General features: G+C 34.3%; 1 protein-coding gene across 3 annotated transcripts in view; it reads left to right on the top strand.

Moving 5' to 3' along the window:
• The window catches only part of COPS2 (COP9 signalosome subunit 2), a 30797-nt gene extending 11970 nt beyond the window's left edge, over window positions 1-18827 (top strand). For 2 of the 3 annotated variants that reach the window (XM_006077808.4, XM_025295559.3), the window contains exons 2-13: window positions 4373-4486; window positions 5119-5196; window positions 6283-6408; window positions 8442-8552; window positions 8673-8750; window positions 10721-10895; window positions 12620-12798; window positions 12910-12962; window positions 15298-15395; window positions 16571-16653; window positions 17136-17194; window positions 18074-18827. In XM_006077808.4, the coding sequence (XP_006077870.1) occupies window positions 4373-4486; window positions 5119-5196; window positions 6283-6408; window positions 8442-8552; window positions 8673-8750; window positions 10721-10895; window positions 12620-12798; window positions 12910-12962; window positions 15298-15395; window positions 16571-16653; window positions 17136-17194; window positions 18074-18218 (1299 nt within the window). In that variant the 3' untranslated portion in view covers window positions 18219-18827. The remainder of the gene's footprint in view (window positions 1-4372; window positions 4487-5118; window positions 5197-6282; window positions 6409-8441; window positions 8553-8672; window positions 8751-10720; window positions 10896-12619; window positions 12799-12909; window positions 12963-15297; window positions 15396-16570; window positions 16654-17135; window positions 17195-18073) is intronic. The other variant, XM_025295560.3, reaches the window with a different exon arrangement.
• Window positions 18828-19827: the final 1000 nt, after the last annotated feature.

The raw sequence follows: 19827 nt of genomic DNA, 5'->3' as shown, positions 1-19827 counted from the left end.
TGCCCCATGGGCATGGCTTAGTGTCATTGAGTTAGACAAGGCTGTGGTCCTAGTGTGATTAGATTGACTAGTTTTCTGTGAGTATGGTTTCAGTGTGTTTGCCCTCTGATGCCCTCTTGCAACACCTACCGTCTTACTTGGGTTTCTCTTACCTTGGGCGTGGGGTATCTCTTCACGGCTGCTCCAGCAAAGTGCAGCCATTGCTCCTTACCTTGGACCAGGGGTATCTCCTCACCGCTGCCCTTCCTGACCTTCAACGTGGGATAGCTCCTCTAGGGCCTCCTGTGCCCGAGCAGCCAAGGCTCATTGGATGTGGTGTTGGTCCTCGCAGCCGCCGCCCTTGGCCTCGGGCTTAGGGGCGTGGGGTAGCTCCTCCCACCCGCCGCCCTTGGCCTCAGGCTTGGGGCGTGGGGTATCTCCTCCCGGCCTCCGCCCCTGACCTAGGACAGGGGTAACTCCTCTTGTTGCCGCCCCTGACCTCAGATGCGGGGTAATAGACATAAATAATATATAATAGATACTCTATACAACAGAATTATTCTAAAGACTTCTCAAAATATCTTCAGCTTAAAAATCATGCTAGTGTGGTAACTAGTTTGCTGTAGTTCAGTTTGTATTGAGGTATGTGATTTACTGAGCTGCAGATGACAGGTTAGTGGTCAAGGAGGCTGCAATATGGTGTTGCAGATCATAACCTAATTATAAGAAGCAAATCAATAACGTTATCAGTTGTGCCAATTCTCATGTATTTATCCATTCCAGCAGCAACACTTAAGAATTGAATTGCCGTTTTGCAAAAAATAGTATACATTTCACTTCTTAATCCATATAATGTGAAAAACCAAAAGAACGTATTCACAAAATGTTGAAGGCGGGATTAAGTCTTTTTTTTTTTTGGGGGGGGGGGGATTAAGTCTTATCTCAATCGTAGTGATTCAGGGGAGTTCGTATAGAGTTTAGAAATAGCATTAATCTGGAGCCAGTCGGTACGAGAAGTTGCAGGTAGTCAGTCTTGAACTACAGGAGGCCTTCAGACTTTGTAGGAAATGTAAAGATTCCTTTCTTCAACTGTGTTATAATCAGTTCAGTAATTGAAGTTAACCTTCTGGCAACTCCATGTCCTACTCATGTGTACCTCTCAGCTTTCTACTTAACTCTTAGGTCCTGGGCCATTTTTATTTTTTCCCCTAATCTGTTGGCTAAGAGTGCATTCTGAAGATTTAGGTTGCAGAAAAGTGATTCTCTGGTTCTAGCTATTCCTGTATATTATTGAACAGTTACTAGAGAAGAACTGATTTCCGAAGGTGTCAAGTATGTGAGTAGGTTTTTTAGCTAGGATTATTTACTCCACATCTTCCCTGAGGAGGTAGATGATGTTTAAGCTGTAATGACATACAGTGTCTCTTCACCTAATGAGAGAGGTAGAAAGAAAAAGAAATGGCATGTTCAAGGTAGAATCAATAAGGACTTTTTATGTTCCAGCAGTGTGACTGTTCCTAGCTGTTCAGTACCTCGTGTTACAGTTTTGTGTCTGCTCTTCCTCCTTTTCCCCTTTCTCTTTTTTGTCTGGCATGCAAACTCCCATTTAACTTTCAAAGCCTGGCTCAGACGCCATCATTATCACAACATGATTTGATGTGTCCACTTGGCTTGTTCATTATTTATTAATTGTTTTTTTAATCAATTTTATTGTAGCCAAACCTGAATTACAGAGTGAAGAAGTGAATGAATGATGATGAACTTGACTCACTACTCAGAATTTGACCTTATCTGTAAGAGAAGTGTTCCAAAGAATTTAATATGTGGAGCAAAACTGAATTACTGATCTTAAATTTGTGAGACTGAGTGCCAGTGCTTCCCAGAAAGTATCCTTACATGAGGAAATAATTACCCTCCAGAGGGCGCACATTACAAAGCCATGGTGGTCAAATAAAATGGATTCTATGCTAACATCAAACATCTCCTTCCATCTGCTGGTCATAGGAAAAATTCATCTTGTGTTTACATATTTTTGAACTTTTTAACACTTCACTCTTATACCTTTTTTCTTTCATGTGCCTTTATGAGACAATACAGAATTTTTCATAAATTGTGCCCCCCAAAATTTAACTGTATTTGGATTTAGAAATAACTATAATACTATTCTTATCTTTTTTGTGTTTGCTTTCAGGCACAATTATGAATTTCACATAAACTTGCCCTTTGTAATGACTTATAGCTGAAGGAAATCTTCTCTCTTCCTAAAATAATAGTTTTATTACACTAATTTATGTATATTTTATAATCCTCATCATTAAGTTGAATATCCTGAAACTACTTTAAACTCTTATTTCTACTTCTCCACAAAATGATGTTACTTCAATTTTTCTTTCTGCTTTATTGTTTCATAACTAGGAACTAAATTTATGTAATGAAAAGTCATATAAAACTATATAATATAAATTAATTTTGTTTTACTTATTTTGATGTTACAAGACTAGCTAAAGTATAGTAATATAACTAAACAACTATTGAGTAATGTGAAGTACACATAAAGCAAATATCTTTATTAACATATAGCTTTACTTAGCAATAGATTACTCTGCTTTATATAGCTCACCATCCTAGGTAGTTAGGCCATGTTAGAATAATAAAATTTAGACTTGGGGAATAGCGAAAACTAAATTATGAAACTAAAGATAAAATAACTAACATTTAATAATTAATACTACTAATAATTAGTATTTACAATTTGCTTTTGTGTTGATTCTGTATCTTTCAGTACAAACCTATTTCTGAATCTGTGTAACCATCCCTTACTTGGAGAAAATGGCTTGGTGTCACTCATTCCAGGGAACCCTTTGCTGATGTCTTTGTATCAGTTCAGTTCAGTTACTCAGTTGTGTTCGAATCTTTGAGACCCCATGGACTGTAGCATGCCAGGCCTCCCTGTCCATCACCAACTCTGGAGTTTACTCAAACTCATGTCCATTGAGTTGGTGAGGCAATCCAATCACCTCATCCTCTGTCATCCCCTTCTCTTCCCACCTTCAGTCTTTCCCAGCATCAAGGTCTTTTCCAATGAGTCAGCTCTTCGCATGAGGTGGCCAAAGTATTGGAGTTTCAGCTTCAGCATCAGTCCTTCCAATGAATATTCAAGACTGGTTTCCTTTAAGATGGACTAGTTGGATCTCCTTGCAGTCCACAGGACTCTCAAGAGTCTTCTCCAGCACCACAGTTCAAAAGCATCAATTCTTTGGCACTCAGCTTTCTTTATAGTCCAACTCTCACATCCGTACATGAGACTACTGGGAAAACCATAGCTTTGACTAGCTGGACCTTTGTTGGGAAAGTAATGTCTCTGCTTTTTAATATGCTGTCTAGATTGGTCATAACTTTTCTTCCAAGGAGCAAACGTCTTTTACTTTCATGGCTGCAGTTACCATCTACAGTGATTTTGGAGTCGAAGAAAATGAAGTCTGTCACTGTTTCCTCTGTTCCCCATCTATTTGCCATGAAGTGATGGGACCAGATGCCATGATCATAGTCTTTGTATAGGCTCAGTGTTTTCTAATACTTTGCCTTCAGTCAGAACATGTTTTCTGTTTATGTCTTTCAGCCACAAATTTAATGCCTTTTCCACCTTCCCTAAGTACTTTTCACACACCCTAGCCATAACTTTTGCAACAGCAGAACTAGCACAAATTTCTTTTTCCTTCAGTTTCACAGGTAGAAGATTTGTTATTACCATGGATCTTATCAACCTCAGCATACATTTTTTTCTTACTGAGAACTTTTACTTTTTCAATTAAAAGAAGCACATTAGGGCCTTTCTTTGGCATATCTGAATTTTTAGCATCACTGTTTTTGAACTTTGGGGCCATTATTAAGTACAATAAGGGTGACTTGAACACAAGCACTGTGATAGCACAATAGTGGATCTGATAACTGAGCCTGCTGTTTAGTGACTCACAGGTAGGATATGCTGGACAAAGGAATGATTCGCATTCAAGGTGGGATGGAGGGGGTGGAGAGGAGATTTCATTGAGATTTGTTCATGCTACTCAGAATGACTTGCAGTTTAAAACTTATTGATTGATTATTTCTGGAATTTCCCAGTTTCCAGACCTCAACTGATACTCAACTGAAACCACAGAAAATGAAACCGTGGATAAGGGGGACTGCTGTATTCTGCTAACCACTTGATTTTGGCTTTTCCCCTTGTTATTTCAATAATGGTTAATGTCAGTGGAATTTCTACCGTATATTTAAATTGTGGTTTTTTTCCTTATAAGTATGTAGTTTTTCTCTTAACAGTATTCACATTTTAGCAGTGTGTGGGTTTCTTTTCTTTTTTGTTTCTTTCATTTTAATATCTCTTTCTAACACACAGGAATACTCTGAAGATAGTAACTCTGAGCCAAATGTGGATTTGGAAAATCAGTACTATAATTCCAAAGCATTAAAAGAAGATGACCCAAAAGCAGCATTAAGCAGTTTCCAAAAGGTTCATATTTTTTCTTGTTGATTCTGTTTTGTGTTTTTCTAAATAGTCTTAAGTAAATTGCAAATGATTTTATCTCAGAAGTATGTTTGGATATTTAGTGATAATCCTGTAAAAGAAGTTTGCATTATGCAATATAAGCAAATATTTCAAAAGGGCTATCCTTTTGTTTTTTCCAATCACGTTATCTATAGAACAGGACCATTGTCCCGAAAAGCTTGTACAGTTCTGGCAGAAAGAGAATCAATGAATGTGCTGGTCAGTAGTTATCCCTGCGATCGTGTTCCTTCACATAGGTGTGGTTTCATTATAAAATAATGTGATTTCTTTCCTACTGATAAACTTTTGGGTTATTCTTAACCAGTGAAGTAACAGGTACTTCTGGGACTGTATAATAATCAAGAAGTAGTTCTTATTTAATCTTTTGATGAAGAAGCTTCAAAATAAGCTCACTTGTCCTTTCATAAGCATTTAAGACTGGTTTCTTTTCTTAAACCTTTTAAAAATGGCTTTGAAAAATAGAGTTTTTAGGGCACTTGTTTTTCGTGCATATGATGTAAAATTAATTTACAAGTTAAATATTGGGTGTTACTAGAAAATAACAATATTAAATTATACTAAATTCTTTTTTATAGGTTTTGGAACTTGAAGGTGAAAAAGGAGAATGGGGATTTAAAGCACTGAAACAAATGATTAAGATTAACTTCAAGTTGGTAAGATTTGTTTTGAGAGGAATTAAACTGATAATGAAATTCTATACTTAAAAACCTCATGGCAACAAAATGTCATATCTGCTTTCCTGAAATAATTCTGTTGATATGTTTACATATTTAGCCTAATTTTCATTTGTGACTATAGTTATACTAAGTTTTAAAAATTCTACATGGGGTTCCTTCCTGGTGGTCCAGTGGTTAAGACTTGTACTTCCAATGCAGGGACTGCAAGTTCAATGGGGGAAATAATATCCGCATGCCTCGCAGCCCAAAAAACAAACAAACGGAAGCAATATTGTAACAAATTCAGTAAAGACTTTAGAATGGTCCACATCAACAAAATCTTATAAAACTTCTGCATAGTATACAGGATTTTCTATAAATTAACTTATATGCTCTGAGGAATGATAGACCCTCTGCCAAAATATTTAATGCTGGAAATTTTACTAATAGTCCTTCATTTCCTCAGGTCTTTCATGTTTCCTGGAGTAACTATAGTTATGCAAATAGTCCTGCAAAGAATAGCAGCAGTAGCTACATCCACTATTTAGTAGGGCCTTGGGTGGGAGGATTTTCCCCCTTTTAGAAGTGGGGAGGACTTTTCTTGAGAGTGGGATGAGTACCTGGGCTTGAAGGAATTTTTTTCCTTTCACATTTTACTGTAAGAGCTTACCAATAATAGGGAGAGAAGAAATGCATAACTATGTTAGAGAGCTTCCTGATGAAGGAGTAAATTTTCAGGGAAGAATATTTAAAAAGTTGGTCTTATTTTTTTGGTCTATGAGTATTTTAGTAGTTTTTATGATTTAAATAAGTATGTTTATTGTGCAGTGAGGAACAGTATCTGAAATTTGGAAAATCTATAAATTGTACTTTTTCAAAGGCTAACATCATAAATTTAATTCATTTACTGAGTAATCTAGTAATTTCAAATTTAAGCTAAAATGTAGTGTTTCTGTCATATATAGTATTGAAAAACTATTGTTTTTTAATTAGGTAATAATAGGTATTTCTATAATCTTAATCATATGTACGTATCTCAGTAAGTAAATATGTACCTAGTAATGCATTTTTCTTCCCTCACAGACAAACTTTCCAGAAATGATGAACAGATATAAACAACTATTGACCTATATTCGGAGTGCTGTCACAAGAAATTATTCTGAAAAATCCATTAATTCTATTCTTGATTATATCTCTACTTCTAAGCAGGTTAGAGTCTATTTTTGCTTCTTGGTATTTATCAGTATGTTTAAACTTAAGAGCTTTGTTTTTTGTTTTTAAGGCCTAGAAGTTCTATTTAAGCAGTTTTGCTAGTTCTAATTTTAGTATGCTATTTTCTTGGTTACAGGATAGTATATAGTATTAAAAGAGAATAACCCAAGCTTTATCTCTTCAAATAATATCTTCAGATACTGACATAATCTGCACACAGGTTTTACAGGCTTATAGTAGACTCCCATGCAGTTTCTAATAAACATCATCAGCACTTCAGCTAGCCTTCTTGAACTGTTAATAGCCTAACAGTGAGTCATAGGTTCTGTGTGTAGATTTGACTAGACAGAGATCCTTGGGAGGAGAATCTATATTCATTGCAATTAGTAGTTGGCATAACTCATTAGGTAATCAATAAATGCTTCTACAAAGGATAGGTGGATGATGAAAGAAAGAGCTAATGATGATACTACAGTGGACATGAGGAATGATAGTGCTTTCATTATTTTAGTTTTTGATTATTAAGAAAAGCAATGATGATTTTAGTTTATTGCTAAAATAATTTCAATTGGATTGTTTGTTCATATTCTTCTAAGCAACATAGTCCTAAGTTTCAGCTTTACTATGCCATGATATTTGAGCACAAGAAGTATTTTCTGTATCACTTAGCATTTCTCAGAACATTTGATACTTTTCATACTCAAAAAATGTTCACCTCAGAACCAGTCTTTCATTCTGTCTTTTCTACTAAATGTCATTTTTATTTCCTGAAGTTTATCATTTTTATATCTAAAATATATGTAATGAAAATAGAGGAAGATAAAATTATGTTTAGAACATTAACACTTCATGGCACTAATTCAGGGCTTCCCAATATATTGGGGCTTTTCTTAAGTGGAAAAATGTTTCCTGAGTTTTACAAACATGTCACATCATAATATTTTTTGTATGTTATTTTAAAATATTATGTCAGATGGTGGGGGGCAGAACTAAGTAATTTTCAGCAAGATTGTGTGTTGCTTCATGCTGTTATATGTAAGCTTTTTGTCTTTTGAAAGTAAGTATAGATATTAGTTGCGCAGCACTTACTGACTGTGCAGTCGACAGTCATGAATAAATAGGCAGCCTTTTCTGAAAGTATCAAACTCACCTGTTGCCATGCCCTCTTACCCCCTGATCCTGTTAAATATGTAGAGAATCAGGTATTCACACAAAGGTAGAGCCAGAAGTGGGAGGAGGGGACAGAGGAGCTTATCATAATGCAAAACAAATGGCAATTTCCATTAAAAAAGTCATATTCAGACAGTGAACTGATGGTGTTAGACAAAGCTAAAATTGTGTTTAACTTTTCCCTCCCCTCAACTCCAGCAGTTTATCAGTAACTTAAAAATTTGTAGTCCAGTTAATTGATTAGTCACATTTGTAGAAGAATTTTGAGAAAAGAGGCTTATTCTTTGCTTCTTTAGCAGCTTACTTAGTGTTTGCCACATGCTGCTGCTGCTTCTGCTAAGTCGACTCTGTGCGACCCCATAGACGGCAGCCCACCACGCTCCCCCATCCCTGGGATTCTCCAGGCAAGAGTCCTGGAGTAGGGTGCCATTGCCTTCTCTGGTTTGCCACATAGTAGTTCCCAAATAAGAGTTGAGGGCATAAGATACATACCATTCATAATAAACGGTGGGGTCTCAGAGATGGACACTACTGAGCAACTGAACACGCACACAATTCTTGTGCTTGCCATTTCCTTTGCTAACATAAAATGAGTTATTAGATTTGAAAGGACAAACCTATACTATTAGAGCATTAGACATTTTCTTGGTTTTATTTTAAATGTATAAAAACACATGTTGGCACTTTTTGTAAATTTGGTCTATACTTTTGCTAAGGCTTTGTTAATTTTGTGGACTGTCACAGACATTCAGTTAAGATACAGCTAGTGTATCTTATGTATATTAAAGTTCAAAGATGCACTTTTGGTTTGCTCAAATTAACTTTATTAACAGGTACAAATTTGCTGTTTACAATTATAGAATTCTGATTTTTTATGTCAGATGGATTTACTGCAGGAATTCTATGAAACAACACTGGAAGCTTTGAAAGATGCTAAGAATGACAGACTGTGGTTTAAGACAAACACAAAGGTAACAGTAATAATTACTTTTTTTTTCTTTTGAAGAGTGGGTGGGCATCCTTGATAAACTCTAAAGATATACCTTCTCCTGTTGAAAGCTTTTAATTCTAATAAGTTTATTTTTTTACAGCTGGGGAAATTATATTTAGAACGAGAGGAATATGGAAAACTTCAAAAAATTTTACGCCAGTTACATCAGTCCTGCCAGGTAGCTTTTCTTTTATTTTTTTCGTACTATTTCTTCATAAGAAAAAATTATATTGGAAACATTGCTTAGGGATATTTTCAAGCAAGTTACCAGAAAGCTAATTTTTTCTGACTATTACATTACTTCCTCTGTTAATCATAATTTCAGTCCTTATTTTTGAAGAATGAGGCATAGGTTTCAATAAACAGACCAGTCATTAATATTAAGAATAATAAGTGTTTTATATTTAGTTATACACCCTATGAAAATCAGAAAGAATGTTGTAGACATACATTTTAAAGATATTTTATACTCTTAGTTTTCGTGTATGAATCCTCTGTAACAACACTGTCCTGTAGAACTTCATGTGATGTTAGAAGCATTCTATCTGTGCTTTCCAATATGGTTGCATCAGCTATATGTCATCAAGTGCCAAACTGTGACTAGGGAGATGGAGGTACTGGGTTTTTCATTTAACTTATAAACTTGTGTAGCCATAGTACACCTCTAACTTTTAAGTGTGAGCTGTAATTTTGTATTTCGTTTTTTGTCTTGATTAATAAATTACTTGATATTAGTTCAAATATTAAATAGAAATGCTGTTTTAAATATGTTTATGCTCTTTCAATGCCATGTACTTTTTTATCAAGATCATGTTGCAGGTTGATTTTAATGATTTAAATGTATAAAAACATGTAAACTTTTATCAACTAGCTTTAAAAATGCACATACACAGATCCATATCCAATACAGAATCTTTTGAACATTATCATTTTTCATACTATGTACTATTAATTATGTATTTTATTTCTGTGAATGAGGAAAAGGTTGATCAGAAAAGTGTTCTAAATCATCTTCACATATTTTCATTTAATAATGTTACCTTTTTTGGTTTTTATAAAAAACATGAAAATGTTTTATGTTTCATAATAGTTTTGGTTTATAAGGCAAATCAGTCAGTTATGGATTGTTTTTTATCTACACATTCTTAAGGAGGGCTTAGTCTGATGCATAAACAGCTGTGTATTCAGTTCCACGTGAAATGAAAATCGTAGAGAAGGCATTTCTAACTGAAAGAAAGTCAGTATATACATAAGGAATATGAAAAAACCCTCTGGAGAAGTTTTTGCTTGGTTTATTTTGTAACATAAGAGAAATGCTATCTGGATTGTAAATTGCATTAAAGCATAGGAGAAATGCATGATAATCTGAACATACAGATTGTCTTACATATCATTAGTCTGGTTGTGTTTTGTTAGTGGATAACTAAAGGAAAGTTTTAAGTTAGAAGACCCAATAAATAATAAATTTTGGCTTTGTGTATGTCAGTGCTTGATATTTATGATTATCTGTCAACCATATTCTGTTTTTCACAGCTTGTGTTTGTGGGCTGTTGATCATCTTTCAAAGACAAACTCAGTTGTCACCACCTTTGTTATTCCTTTGACATCCCCCAAGAGAATTAATCTTCTCTTCCATCTTTGGTACTTCATTGATGCTTCAGCTAGAATTATTATCATTTATATTATAACTTATCTGGTGGCATATGGGTCTTCTATATTGTGAACTTTTTGAGACCAGGACATTGACTTATTTAACTTTGTATTTCCCCAAGGTAGACTGACCACCTGGCACTAGGAAGGCACTTGATTGAAGGCACAAAGTGCTTTTGATTGAATCAGTGCATCTAAAGTGGCTGTGAAGATTTGGGGAAGACTATAAATAATCTCCTGGATAAAACAAAACATTGCAACTTTGGTACATTAAAAAAAAACCCTCCTTATCGAATAACTGTAAAGTACAAAGGCCATGTGGGTTCCTTTTTGGCCATTGAAGGTCATATTCTTAGTAATCTAGGTGCCAGTTGAAATTTGTAATTCATTTTCCCACAGAATTAGTATCATAAATGTAAGGTTCTCAGGCTAGCTCAAAAACCACTCTGTTGACTCTGAATTCTGTCTTGACTGGATTTTCATTATTTGTTTTCCTAGACTGATGATGGAGAAGATGACCTGAAAAAAGGCACACAGTTATTAGAAATATATGCTTTGGAAATTCAAATGTACACGGCACAGAAAAATAACAAAAAACTTAAAGCGCTCTATGAACAGTCACTTCACATCAAGTCTGCCATCCCTCATCCATTGATCATGGGAGTTATCAGAGGCAAGTTTGGTTTGCAAAGGTTGGGCAGTGTTATGGGAAGATAATCAAGATATCCTTGGATTATGACTGATTAACTCTGAGGGTTGTTTCTATTTTAGTGAAAATAAATGGCAAAGTAGTAAAGTCAAATGAAATGATCTAATCTTAGTAAGGAATTAGGATGAATTTTTGTCTTTTTGAAATTTATATCAGTAAATTACTAATTGAAAATTCACCATCAGAAGCTCTATTCTTGAATTGTAATGTATATAAAATTACCTTCTGTTTTAGTGATTTTTTTACTGAAATATTATTGATTTACAATGTGTTAATTTCTGCTATATAGCAAAGTAACTCAGTTATACATATATACATATTTTTTATAGTCTTTTCCATTATGGTTTATCACAGGATATTGTTTATAGTTCCCTGTGCTATACGATAGAACCTTGTTGTTTATCTATTCTGTATGTAATAGTATGCATCTATTAATCCCAGATTCCCTCCCCCCTACTCCTCCTTGGCAACCACATGTCTGTTCTCTATGTCAGTGAGTCTGTTTTGTAGATAGGTTCATTTGTGGCTTTATTTTATATAAGTGATATCATACGGTATTTGTCTTTCTGGCTTACTTTGCTTAGTATGATAAACTCTAGTTGCATCCATGTTGCAGCGAATGGCATTATTTTGTTCTTTTTTTATGGCTAATATTCCATTGTATATATGTATCACATCTTTATACATTCATCTGTCAGTGTACATTTAGGTTGTTTCCATGTCTTGTCTATTGTGAATAGTGCTGCTGTAAACATAGGGGTCATGTATCTTTTTGAATTACAGTTTTGCCCAGATACATGCCCAGGAGTGGTATTGCTGGATCATATATAGTAATTCTATTTTCAGTTTTCTGAGGAACCTCCATACTATTCTCCATAGTGACTGTACCAACTTAAATTAATTGTAATAACTTACATTACATTAAAATAACATACTATTTTTACAACTAAAATAGTGTAGGAGGGTTCTCTTTTCTCCACACCTTCTACAGTATTTGTTATTTGTAGACTTTTTAATGATGGCTATTCTGACCTGTATGAGTTTGGTACTTCATTGTAGTTTTCTTTCAAAAATTTCTTATTATTCTTATTTATCTTTATTTATGATTTTTGGTTTCTCTGGGTCTTTGTTGCTGTTCACGTGCTTTCTCTAGTTGCAGCAAGTGGGGGGCTACTCTTCATTGTGGTGCGTGGGCCTTCTCCTGTTGCAGAGCACAGGCTCTAGGCACACGGGCTTAAGTAGTTGCAGCACGTGGGCTCCATAGTTGGAGCTTGCAGGCTCTAGAGCTCAGGCTCTGTAGTTGTGGTACCATGGGCTTAGTTTCTTTGCAGCATGTGGAATCTTCCCAGACCAGTGATCATACCCGTGTCCCCTGCATTGGCAGGCAGATTCCTACCCACTTGGAGCACCAGGGAAGTCCACCTCATTGTAATTTTGATAAAATTACTTTCTATTTCAACTGAGAATAAAGATTTGCAAATGCTTGTTTGGCTGATGTTTAATGAAGAGCTTGGTTTTTAGAATTCAGTATGTGCCCTTTGTCCACTTCAGGAGCTAGTACTCTTCAGGTTATAGAATTAAAAGACTAGAAGCTACTGAAATAGTTTTCATTTGATTTTTATGAAGTGGTCAATCTTATTATTATAGAACTGAAAATGTCCTCTTTTCTCCTGTTTTATTCTTTACAGAATGTGGTGGTAAAATGCACTTGAGAGAAGGTGAATTTGAAAAGGCACACACTGATTTTTTTGAAGCCTTTAAGAATTATGATGAATCAGGAAGTCCAAGACGAACCACTTGCTTAAAATATTTAGTCTTAGCAAATATGCTAATGAAATCGGGAATAAATCCATTTGACTCACAGGAGGTATGTTTGTGCTCTAATTGTTCATTTCTGTCAGCTGTCTCTTGTGAAAATAAATGTTATTCTTTCTTTGTACATATACATAGTTAATCGTGTTTTTTTTTTCCTAACCAGGCCAAACCCTACAAAAATGATCCAGAAATTCTAGCAATGACGAATTTAGTAAGGTAAGATTTAATATTTCAGTCAAGGTAAATTACCTTAAAGCAGTGAATAAAGAAGAGAGCAGAGAGAATTTTTCAGAATTCAGTTAATACTCAACATTTATTTTGACTTGAAGTATACGAAAGTTTGTAAAATATTTGAAGTCATTGATTATACTGTTTCTATTAGTCACAAGATTTTGTAAGTATTTACTGCTTTTTTTTCTCATTATCTTTGTGTGTGTATACACATACTGTTTGTCAGTAGAAAGCTATAGAGGTTTTAAAACAATTTCACAGTGTTACAGTTTCTACCTGCCTTAATCCAAAATGAAATTATAAATTGGTCTACGTGAGTCAAGAATTTTCAGTGAGACAGTTTGTTTACTTGTATATTTGCTTAATTGACAAGATAAAAAAATCACTTTAAATAAATTTGCTCAGCTAATTTTCTAATGTAAGGAGCAGCAGAAGGGTCATACTGGTAGGATTTATTGTTGCCTTCTGTGGAGAAAGATATGACTAATGATGGCTAATACTGAAAAACCTGCCATCAAAGAAAAAAAGAAAAACCAAGCAAAAGCCTAGAAAAGAAGACGTTTTTGTAAAAGAAATCAATGAGCAAGAAAAACATTTCTTTGGACCAGGAATAAATGTAGCCTATGATTTATTGTGCTTTCTTTGTAGAAAACTAGGAGAGAGACTTACTGGGTTTCAAGTCCATTGTTCTAGACTATACAGCTGAGTTTACTAAGACAGGAAGAGTGTAGTTAGGGGTATGAGGTAGGGTTGAGTTTTTTTGTTTGTTTTCAGATATATATAGGTAATTTAGATGACCATTCTCTTAATAGTCTTTTTTTTTCTTTTTTTTTTTTAATTTAAGAAAGTACTGTTGGGTGATAAATTACAAGTCACCTAAATGTAAATTTTATATACTTATAGCCTATTTCATTATATTGTTTAAGCTCAAAGACAATTTCTTTGTCTTTATTTCAAACAGTTTATTCTATTTACATTTGGCCACATTAAGAGATTATTTGGTTAGAGATTAATTTCATAATACTTCAAAAAAATTAGGTTAAATTTCTAAGTGACAGTTTAACTTGAAAACTCTTAAAGAAATATTGCAGGAAAGTATATCCCTGGACATTAGTATTTTGTTCAGATTAAATTGGTTAAATGCATTAAATGGATTAAAGTACTGATTTGTCAGACCTTATCTCAGTTTACTCCAGAGAAGCCTTTGTATTGGAACTCTAAAACTTATTTTAATAATAAATTTTAAAAGAAGTAGCCCGTGGTGTCCCACGTTTTGTATAAGTTTCTTTTTTAAGCCACTTAAACAGCGGAAGAATGTGTCTTTGTTAAAATATCTGTGTGTGCAAGTGTTTTCACTATTTGAATATATCCTCCTGTAGTATATTACAATAATATATTTGGGGTACGTAAGAAAAGTAATGCTTCCTAATTTTATCTTCCTAGTCAGTTGCCAGCAGACTAGAGGAAAATAATTCCTGTTGAAGCAGTTGAATCACCTGCCCCTAACATGAAGTTACATTGTGACCCAACAGATGGAAGCACAGCAGAGGGCTTGCCTAGTGGCTGATGATATGTGTTACATATAAAGCAGACAGTGGTGCCATTTCCAGAAGGTTGGCTTCTTCCTTCTCAGCACCTTTAGCAGTCCCCATAGTGCCTCAGAGTAGATAGTAGATACTTCAGACAATCATGAACATAAATCAGCCTTTGACCTTCTGCAGCAGTGTCCATCACTCTCTACTTTGTGTGTGTATCCCATTTGCCACTAGTTATCTGCCACCAATATTTCTGCTATATAGTTCACTGGAATTTTAAGGCTAAAGAGAATTGAGAATCAAATGTTCCCTTTAAGAAGTTTTGGCAGTTGCTGGTACCTTTCTAGAAGATAAAAATTAAGGAAGCTGAATTTATGAGTAAACTTCAGAGAGGATATACTGTCTTATATTCAGACTCCTCCATTCAGTAGTATACATGAAACCTGGTTTCTTGGAGATTAAATGCACAATTTAACTTAAAAGCAACAAGCATTAAACAGTTATAAATATTTGTCAGTTCTTAACAAATGCTAAGACCTTGAGGTTTTAATTAGCTGTGTATAACATATAACCCCACATAATTTGTCTTTCTTTTATAAAACCAAATGCATTAAAAGAAAATTTATTTTCAGAAGGATCTGTGTGTGTTTAATTCTAATTTCCATGACAGAAACTGTAACTTAAGATTTTTCATATAAAAATTGAGAAACAGGCTCTTTGGATTATCTGATTTAATATATGACTTCTTCATGTTTGACAAAATTTATGCTTTTCTTTTTTGTTAGTGCCTATCAGAATAATGACATCACTGAATTTGAAAAGATTCTAAAAACAAATCACAGCAACATCATGGATGATCCTTTCATAAGGGAACACATTGAAGGTATATGTTTTCTGCTGACTGAATTCTGTTACTTTCTTTGCTACTATCAAACAATACTTAATGGAGCTACATGGAATTAAGGCATTTTTCTTCTGTTTATTGCAAAATATAGACTTGTTTCTAAATGCTGTCATAGAATAAAATATTCCTTAAAATTATAAAGCTGTTTTAAAGACGTCAGTAGGTAATGTCATGTTATTAATGTAATCAAGTTCTACATGATGTCCATTTCATTTAAAAGGAGGCTGACACTTTTGCCTTCTGATTTAGACATTATTGCATGTTTATTACGCTTAGGTTCAAAGTAAATTTTTAGGATTTATTTTTGACAGCAGAAGCTTTGAAACAGCCTACTATAGATAATACTAAGATGCACTAATTTTGAAAAGGTATGTAACAACAAATGTATGAGATTTTTGATAAGTTCTGATTAACAAAGATAAAAATTGTCTCTCTGTTCTAGAGCCACTTATACCTCCAGTGTTCCTACCTGTTATGGAGCTATTTGAGGGTTTTTAATAACTGGAACAATTCATTCAAATGCTTAAATGCCAGATGCATTAAGAAAATCCAAAGAATACTTCAGAAGTAATATTCTTTTGTTCCTCACCTTCCTTTCTCTTTCACTCAACAGACCAAGTTCTTACTTGAACTGAGAATACTATGTTTTGTGGGTATATAAAAAAATACGGAAGCCTTGTGCCTGAGCTCCTATTTTTTTTTTTTTTTAAAGGACACTGTACATGAAGAACTGGGAAAAATTGTAGAATTACCTTATAAAATGTTGTATTCTAGTTTATGAGAGAGCATAAAGTAAGGAACTTGACTAGTTGGTATAAATTAGAGCTTCTTGAAAGAGGAAATTACAGAGGAAATGATGAGCAGTGAAGTGTTAATTAAGAATGCCAGAGGATATTTCAAATAGTATTACAACATGAGCAAAATCAGAGAGATGGAAACAAGAAAAACTTATGTGAAAGAGAGCCTCTAATCCTGTGGTACATCTGTTGAACTCAAATGTCTTTAGACATAAATTGCTTATTCCCTCACTAGAGAGACATATTTTAAGAAGATAAATGATACAGTTAATTAATACAATTTAGATGTACATAGTGATTCATAAAGATACACAAACTAGTAAATATAAATGTATTATTTTAACTTTTGTCTTTCAGAGCTTTTGCGAAACATCAGAACACAAGTGCTTATAAAATTAATTAAGCCTTACACAAGAATACATATTCCTTTTATTTCTAAGGTACTTATATTCACTATAATTTGTATTTATAAATGCAGTGTATATTTAAAAGAGTTATTCTTGGTAAAAATATTTTATAAAATACAGCATAACTTAAGGTTTTTCCTTTTAATGTGAATTTTTCTGTTTTCCTGATGTAAATTGAGTTAAAAGAAATGAGAAATAAGGAGTCATTACATTTCATTTTAAAGATTGCTTGACCCTCAGTAATACTGTAAGAGAGAAAGTAGTGGCTGAAATACATAATTGATATATATTGTTAACCCCAGCCACAATAAAATTAAAGTAGGAATATACTTTTAAAGTTAACAGAGCAAAATTTTATCAGACCTGTGTTCTCAGTATTCTAAACAGATAATGAAATTTGTTTTAACTTTTCTCTTTTTTAAGTGATAGAAACGAATTTAAAATAATATTTATGTAGAATCATAAAGTCCTCTAAAAAGTTAATTAGTAGAATTATAATGAGTCTTTTGTCTTAGGAGTTAAACATAGATGTAGCTGATGTGGAGAGCTTGCTGGTGCAGTGCATATTGGATAAGTAAGTACTTGACTATTTTTTTTTCCGCAAAATGTTTAGGACATAAAGTTTGAATAATGATGGCAAAGGTAGCAATTGAATTTTTGAGTTTTCATAAAAAGCACCCTTCGGCTGTAGTTTTCTATTGAAAGAAATACTTGTATGTTATGGCTTTTTATAAATGAATGATCATATTAAGCACATGATCTTTAAAAAGTTCTAAATGACTTTTCAAAAGATTTCTCATTCAGTGTATGACCCTATATGCCTGCCTGCTCAGTTGCTTCAGTTGTGTCCGACTCTTTGCGACTCTATGGACTGTAGCCCGCCAGGCTCCTCTGTCCATGGGATTCTCCAGACAAGATACTAGAGTGGGCTGCCATTTCCTTCTCCAGGGGATCTTCCCCACCCAGGGATTGAACCTGTGTCCCTGTGTCTCTTATGTCTCCTGCATTGGTAGGAGGGTTATTTACCACTGAGCTACCTGGGAAGCCCCTGACCCATCTATACAGCTAGATAATTATTTAATGAATAGTATTATTTCATTTTTGAAGTATAAGGTATGGTATCTGTTACTTTGGAAATGGTATCTTTCTTAAAGGCAAGAAATGTTATTTTTAAAGCTTCTCATATTACGGTTGCTCTTGATTAATTGGGTAAGTATATGTCTGTTGGTTCTTTCAGTGAAATTGATGAAAGGTGGCTGAAGTCTGGTTTGTGTCTAAAGTTTGAATAAGCTAACGAATGTTAAATTAATGCTGAATGCAACCATTTAATGTAGACTGCGGGGGGGGGGGGTTTTGTTTTTGCATTTATTGATATTGTGACTATTTTATAAAGTCCAAAAGATATGTTTAGTGAAAACGGTTTGTAGACATGTCATCTTTTATTTATTTCCAGCACTATACATGGCCGAATTGATCAAGTCAACCAGCTCCTTGAACTGGATCATCAGAAGAGGGGTGGTGCCCGATATACTGCACTAGATAAATGGACCAACCAACTAAATTCTCTCAACCAGGCTGTAGTCAGTAAACTGGCTTAACAGAGAACAGCTTTTACAGACATACTTAAGGCAACAGTGCAGAGATGTAACCCTTAAAAGAACTGGGAATGGCAAAACTACTGTCGGTTGATGTGTCCTGAAAATTATTGGAGTTATGGCAGAAGTGCTTTTTTTGATCAACTGGTTTGTGTTTTGCTGCTGCATTTATCCCAAGAAAAAAAAACAGCTTTAATCTCAGAAGAAAACCAAAATGCCATGGGATTTATGCTGTATTGACATCTTGCCCTAAAACATACAACATCATAGTAATTTGTCGCGGGCAACATGACCAGAGAGAAGATTTTTGTCATGATTTTAAATACACTGACACGCTACTGTTGGTTAAATTTAAACATGTTTTACCTGCAGAAATTCTCTCACAAATAACCTGCAATAACTTGAAATGCATACCCTTTTGAACACTTCCTTTTCTCATGTATAAATTAAAATGTTTGCTGCATTTTGCAAAATGTCAATTCTCCAAAAATGTGTCCGTATATTTCTGTACCTGCAGTGTAGTAAAGGTTTAGATGAAACCCCATAATTATAGTGGCATACTGTCACTTAGGTTTCAAGCAGCAAAATAAACAGTGCAGCTCAGAAATTGTAGTTTGGTTCTTGATGTGTTTTTATTACATGTGGGGTTTTTGTTTTGTTTTTTAGTACCTTAGAAATGTCAAATTATTTTTCTTCAGTTAATAATTTTAAAAAGCCTGGAAGTAAATAAGTTGGTTATTTGCTTTCAAGTTTTTAAAAGTAGTCTTTATTGATAAGGAGAATTAGTTTCTAACAAAAAACTTGCATAGTACTTAACTTTGACAGTGATACTTTAAAGGAATAATTTTGTTTTTAAAGAATGATACTCCTTTTTAAAAGATTCTAACTCAGAATGTTCACTTTAAACAAATATGCCAGAATATAGACAGCTAAATGAATGTTACCCTGCATAGTGATCATGCTGGAAAATTATTTCCTAATTCCAGCAATCTACCATTGCTCAAAACCTCTTGGGTTTTACTCTTTGAGAATTGCATTCAGAGCTAATTTAAGTCACACACACTGTTAACTTTATGATTACATAATTGTTAAAAAAGTATTATCCAACTTTTGTCCTGTGTGCTGTGCTGTGCTGTGCTCAGTCATGTCCAACTCTTTTGCGACCCCATGGACTACAACCTGCCAGGCTCCTCTGTCCATGGGATTCTCCAGGCAAGAGTACTGGAGTGGGTTGCCATTTCCTCCTCCAGAGGCTCTTCCTGGAAACCCAGGGATTGAACCCGTGACTCTTGCATCTCCTGTATTAGCAGGCAGATTCTTTACCACTAGCACTACCTGGGAAGCCCTGATTGTTCTATAGTTAACCATTATTTGGCACCAAATGTCTTTTTACTGTTTCCAAAAATTAAATCTTTGAGGTAATAGTAGGAATATGCAACTGGCTTTGAAGGCGATCCCAAAAGAGTTTTAAAGGTATTTTGAGCAGTGGTAGCATAGTTAGGAGAATGAACTGTGCCTTGAAGGTGATAACCTAAAAGGAGACACAGCTCATTTGAATGTATTGAGTTTTGGATGTATTTGTTTCATTTAAAAAAAAAACAAAGTTCACATT

This window comes from Bubalus bubalis, chromosome 11 (genome assembly GCF_019923935.1).
Source record: "Bubalus bubalis isolate 160015118507 breed Murrah chromosome 11, NDDB_SH_1, whole genome shotgun sequence".
Lineage (NCBI taxonomy): Eukaryota > Metazoa > Chordata > Mammalia > Artiodactyla > Bovidae > Bubalus > Bubalus bubalis.
This window is presented reverse-complemented; position numbering and strand designations above follow the sequence as displayed.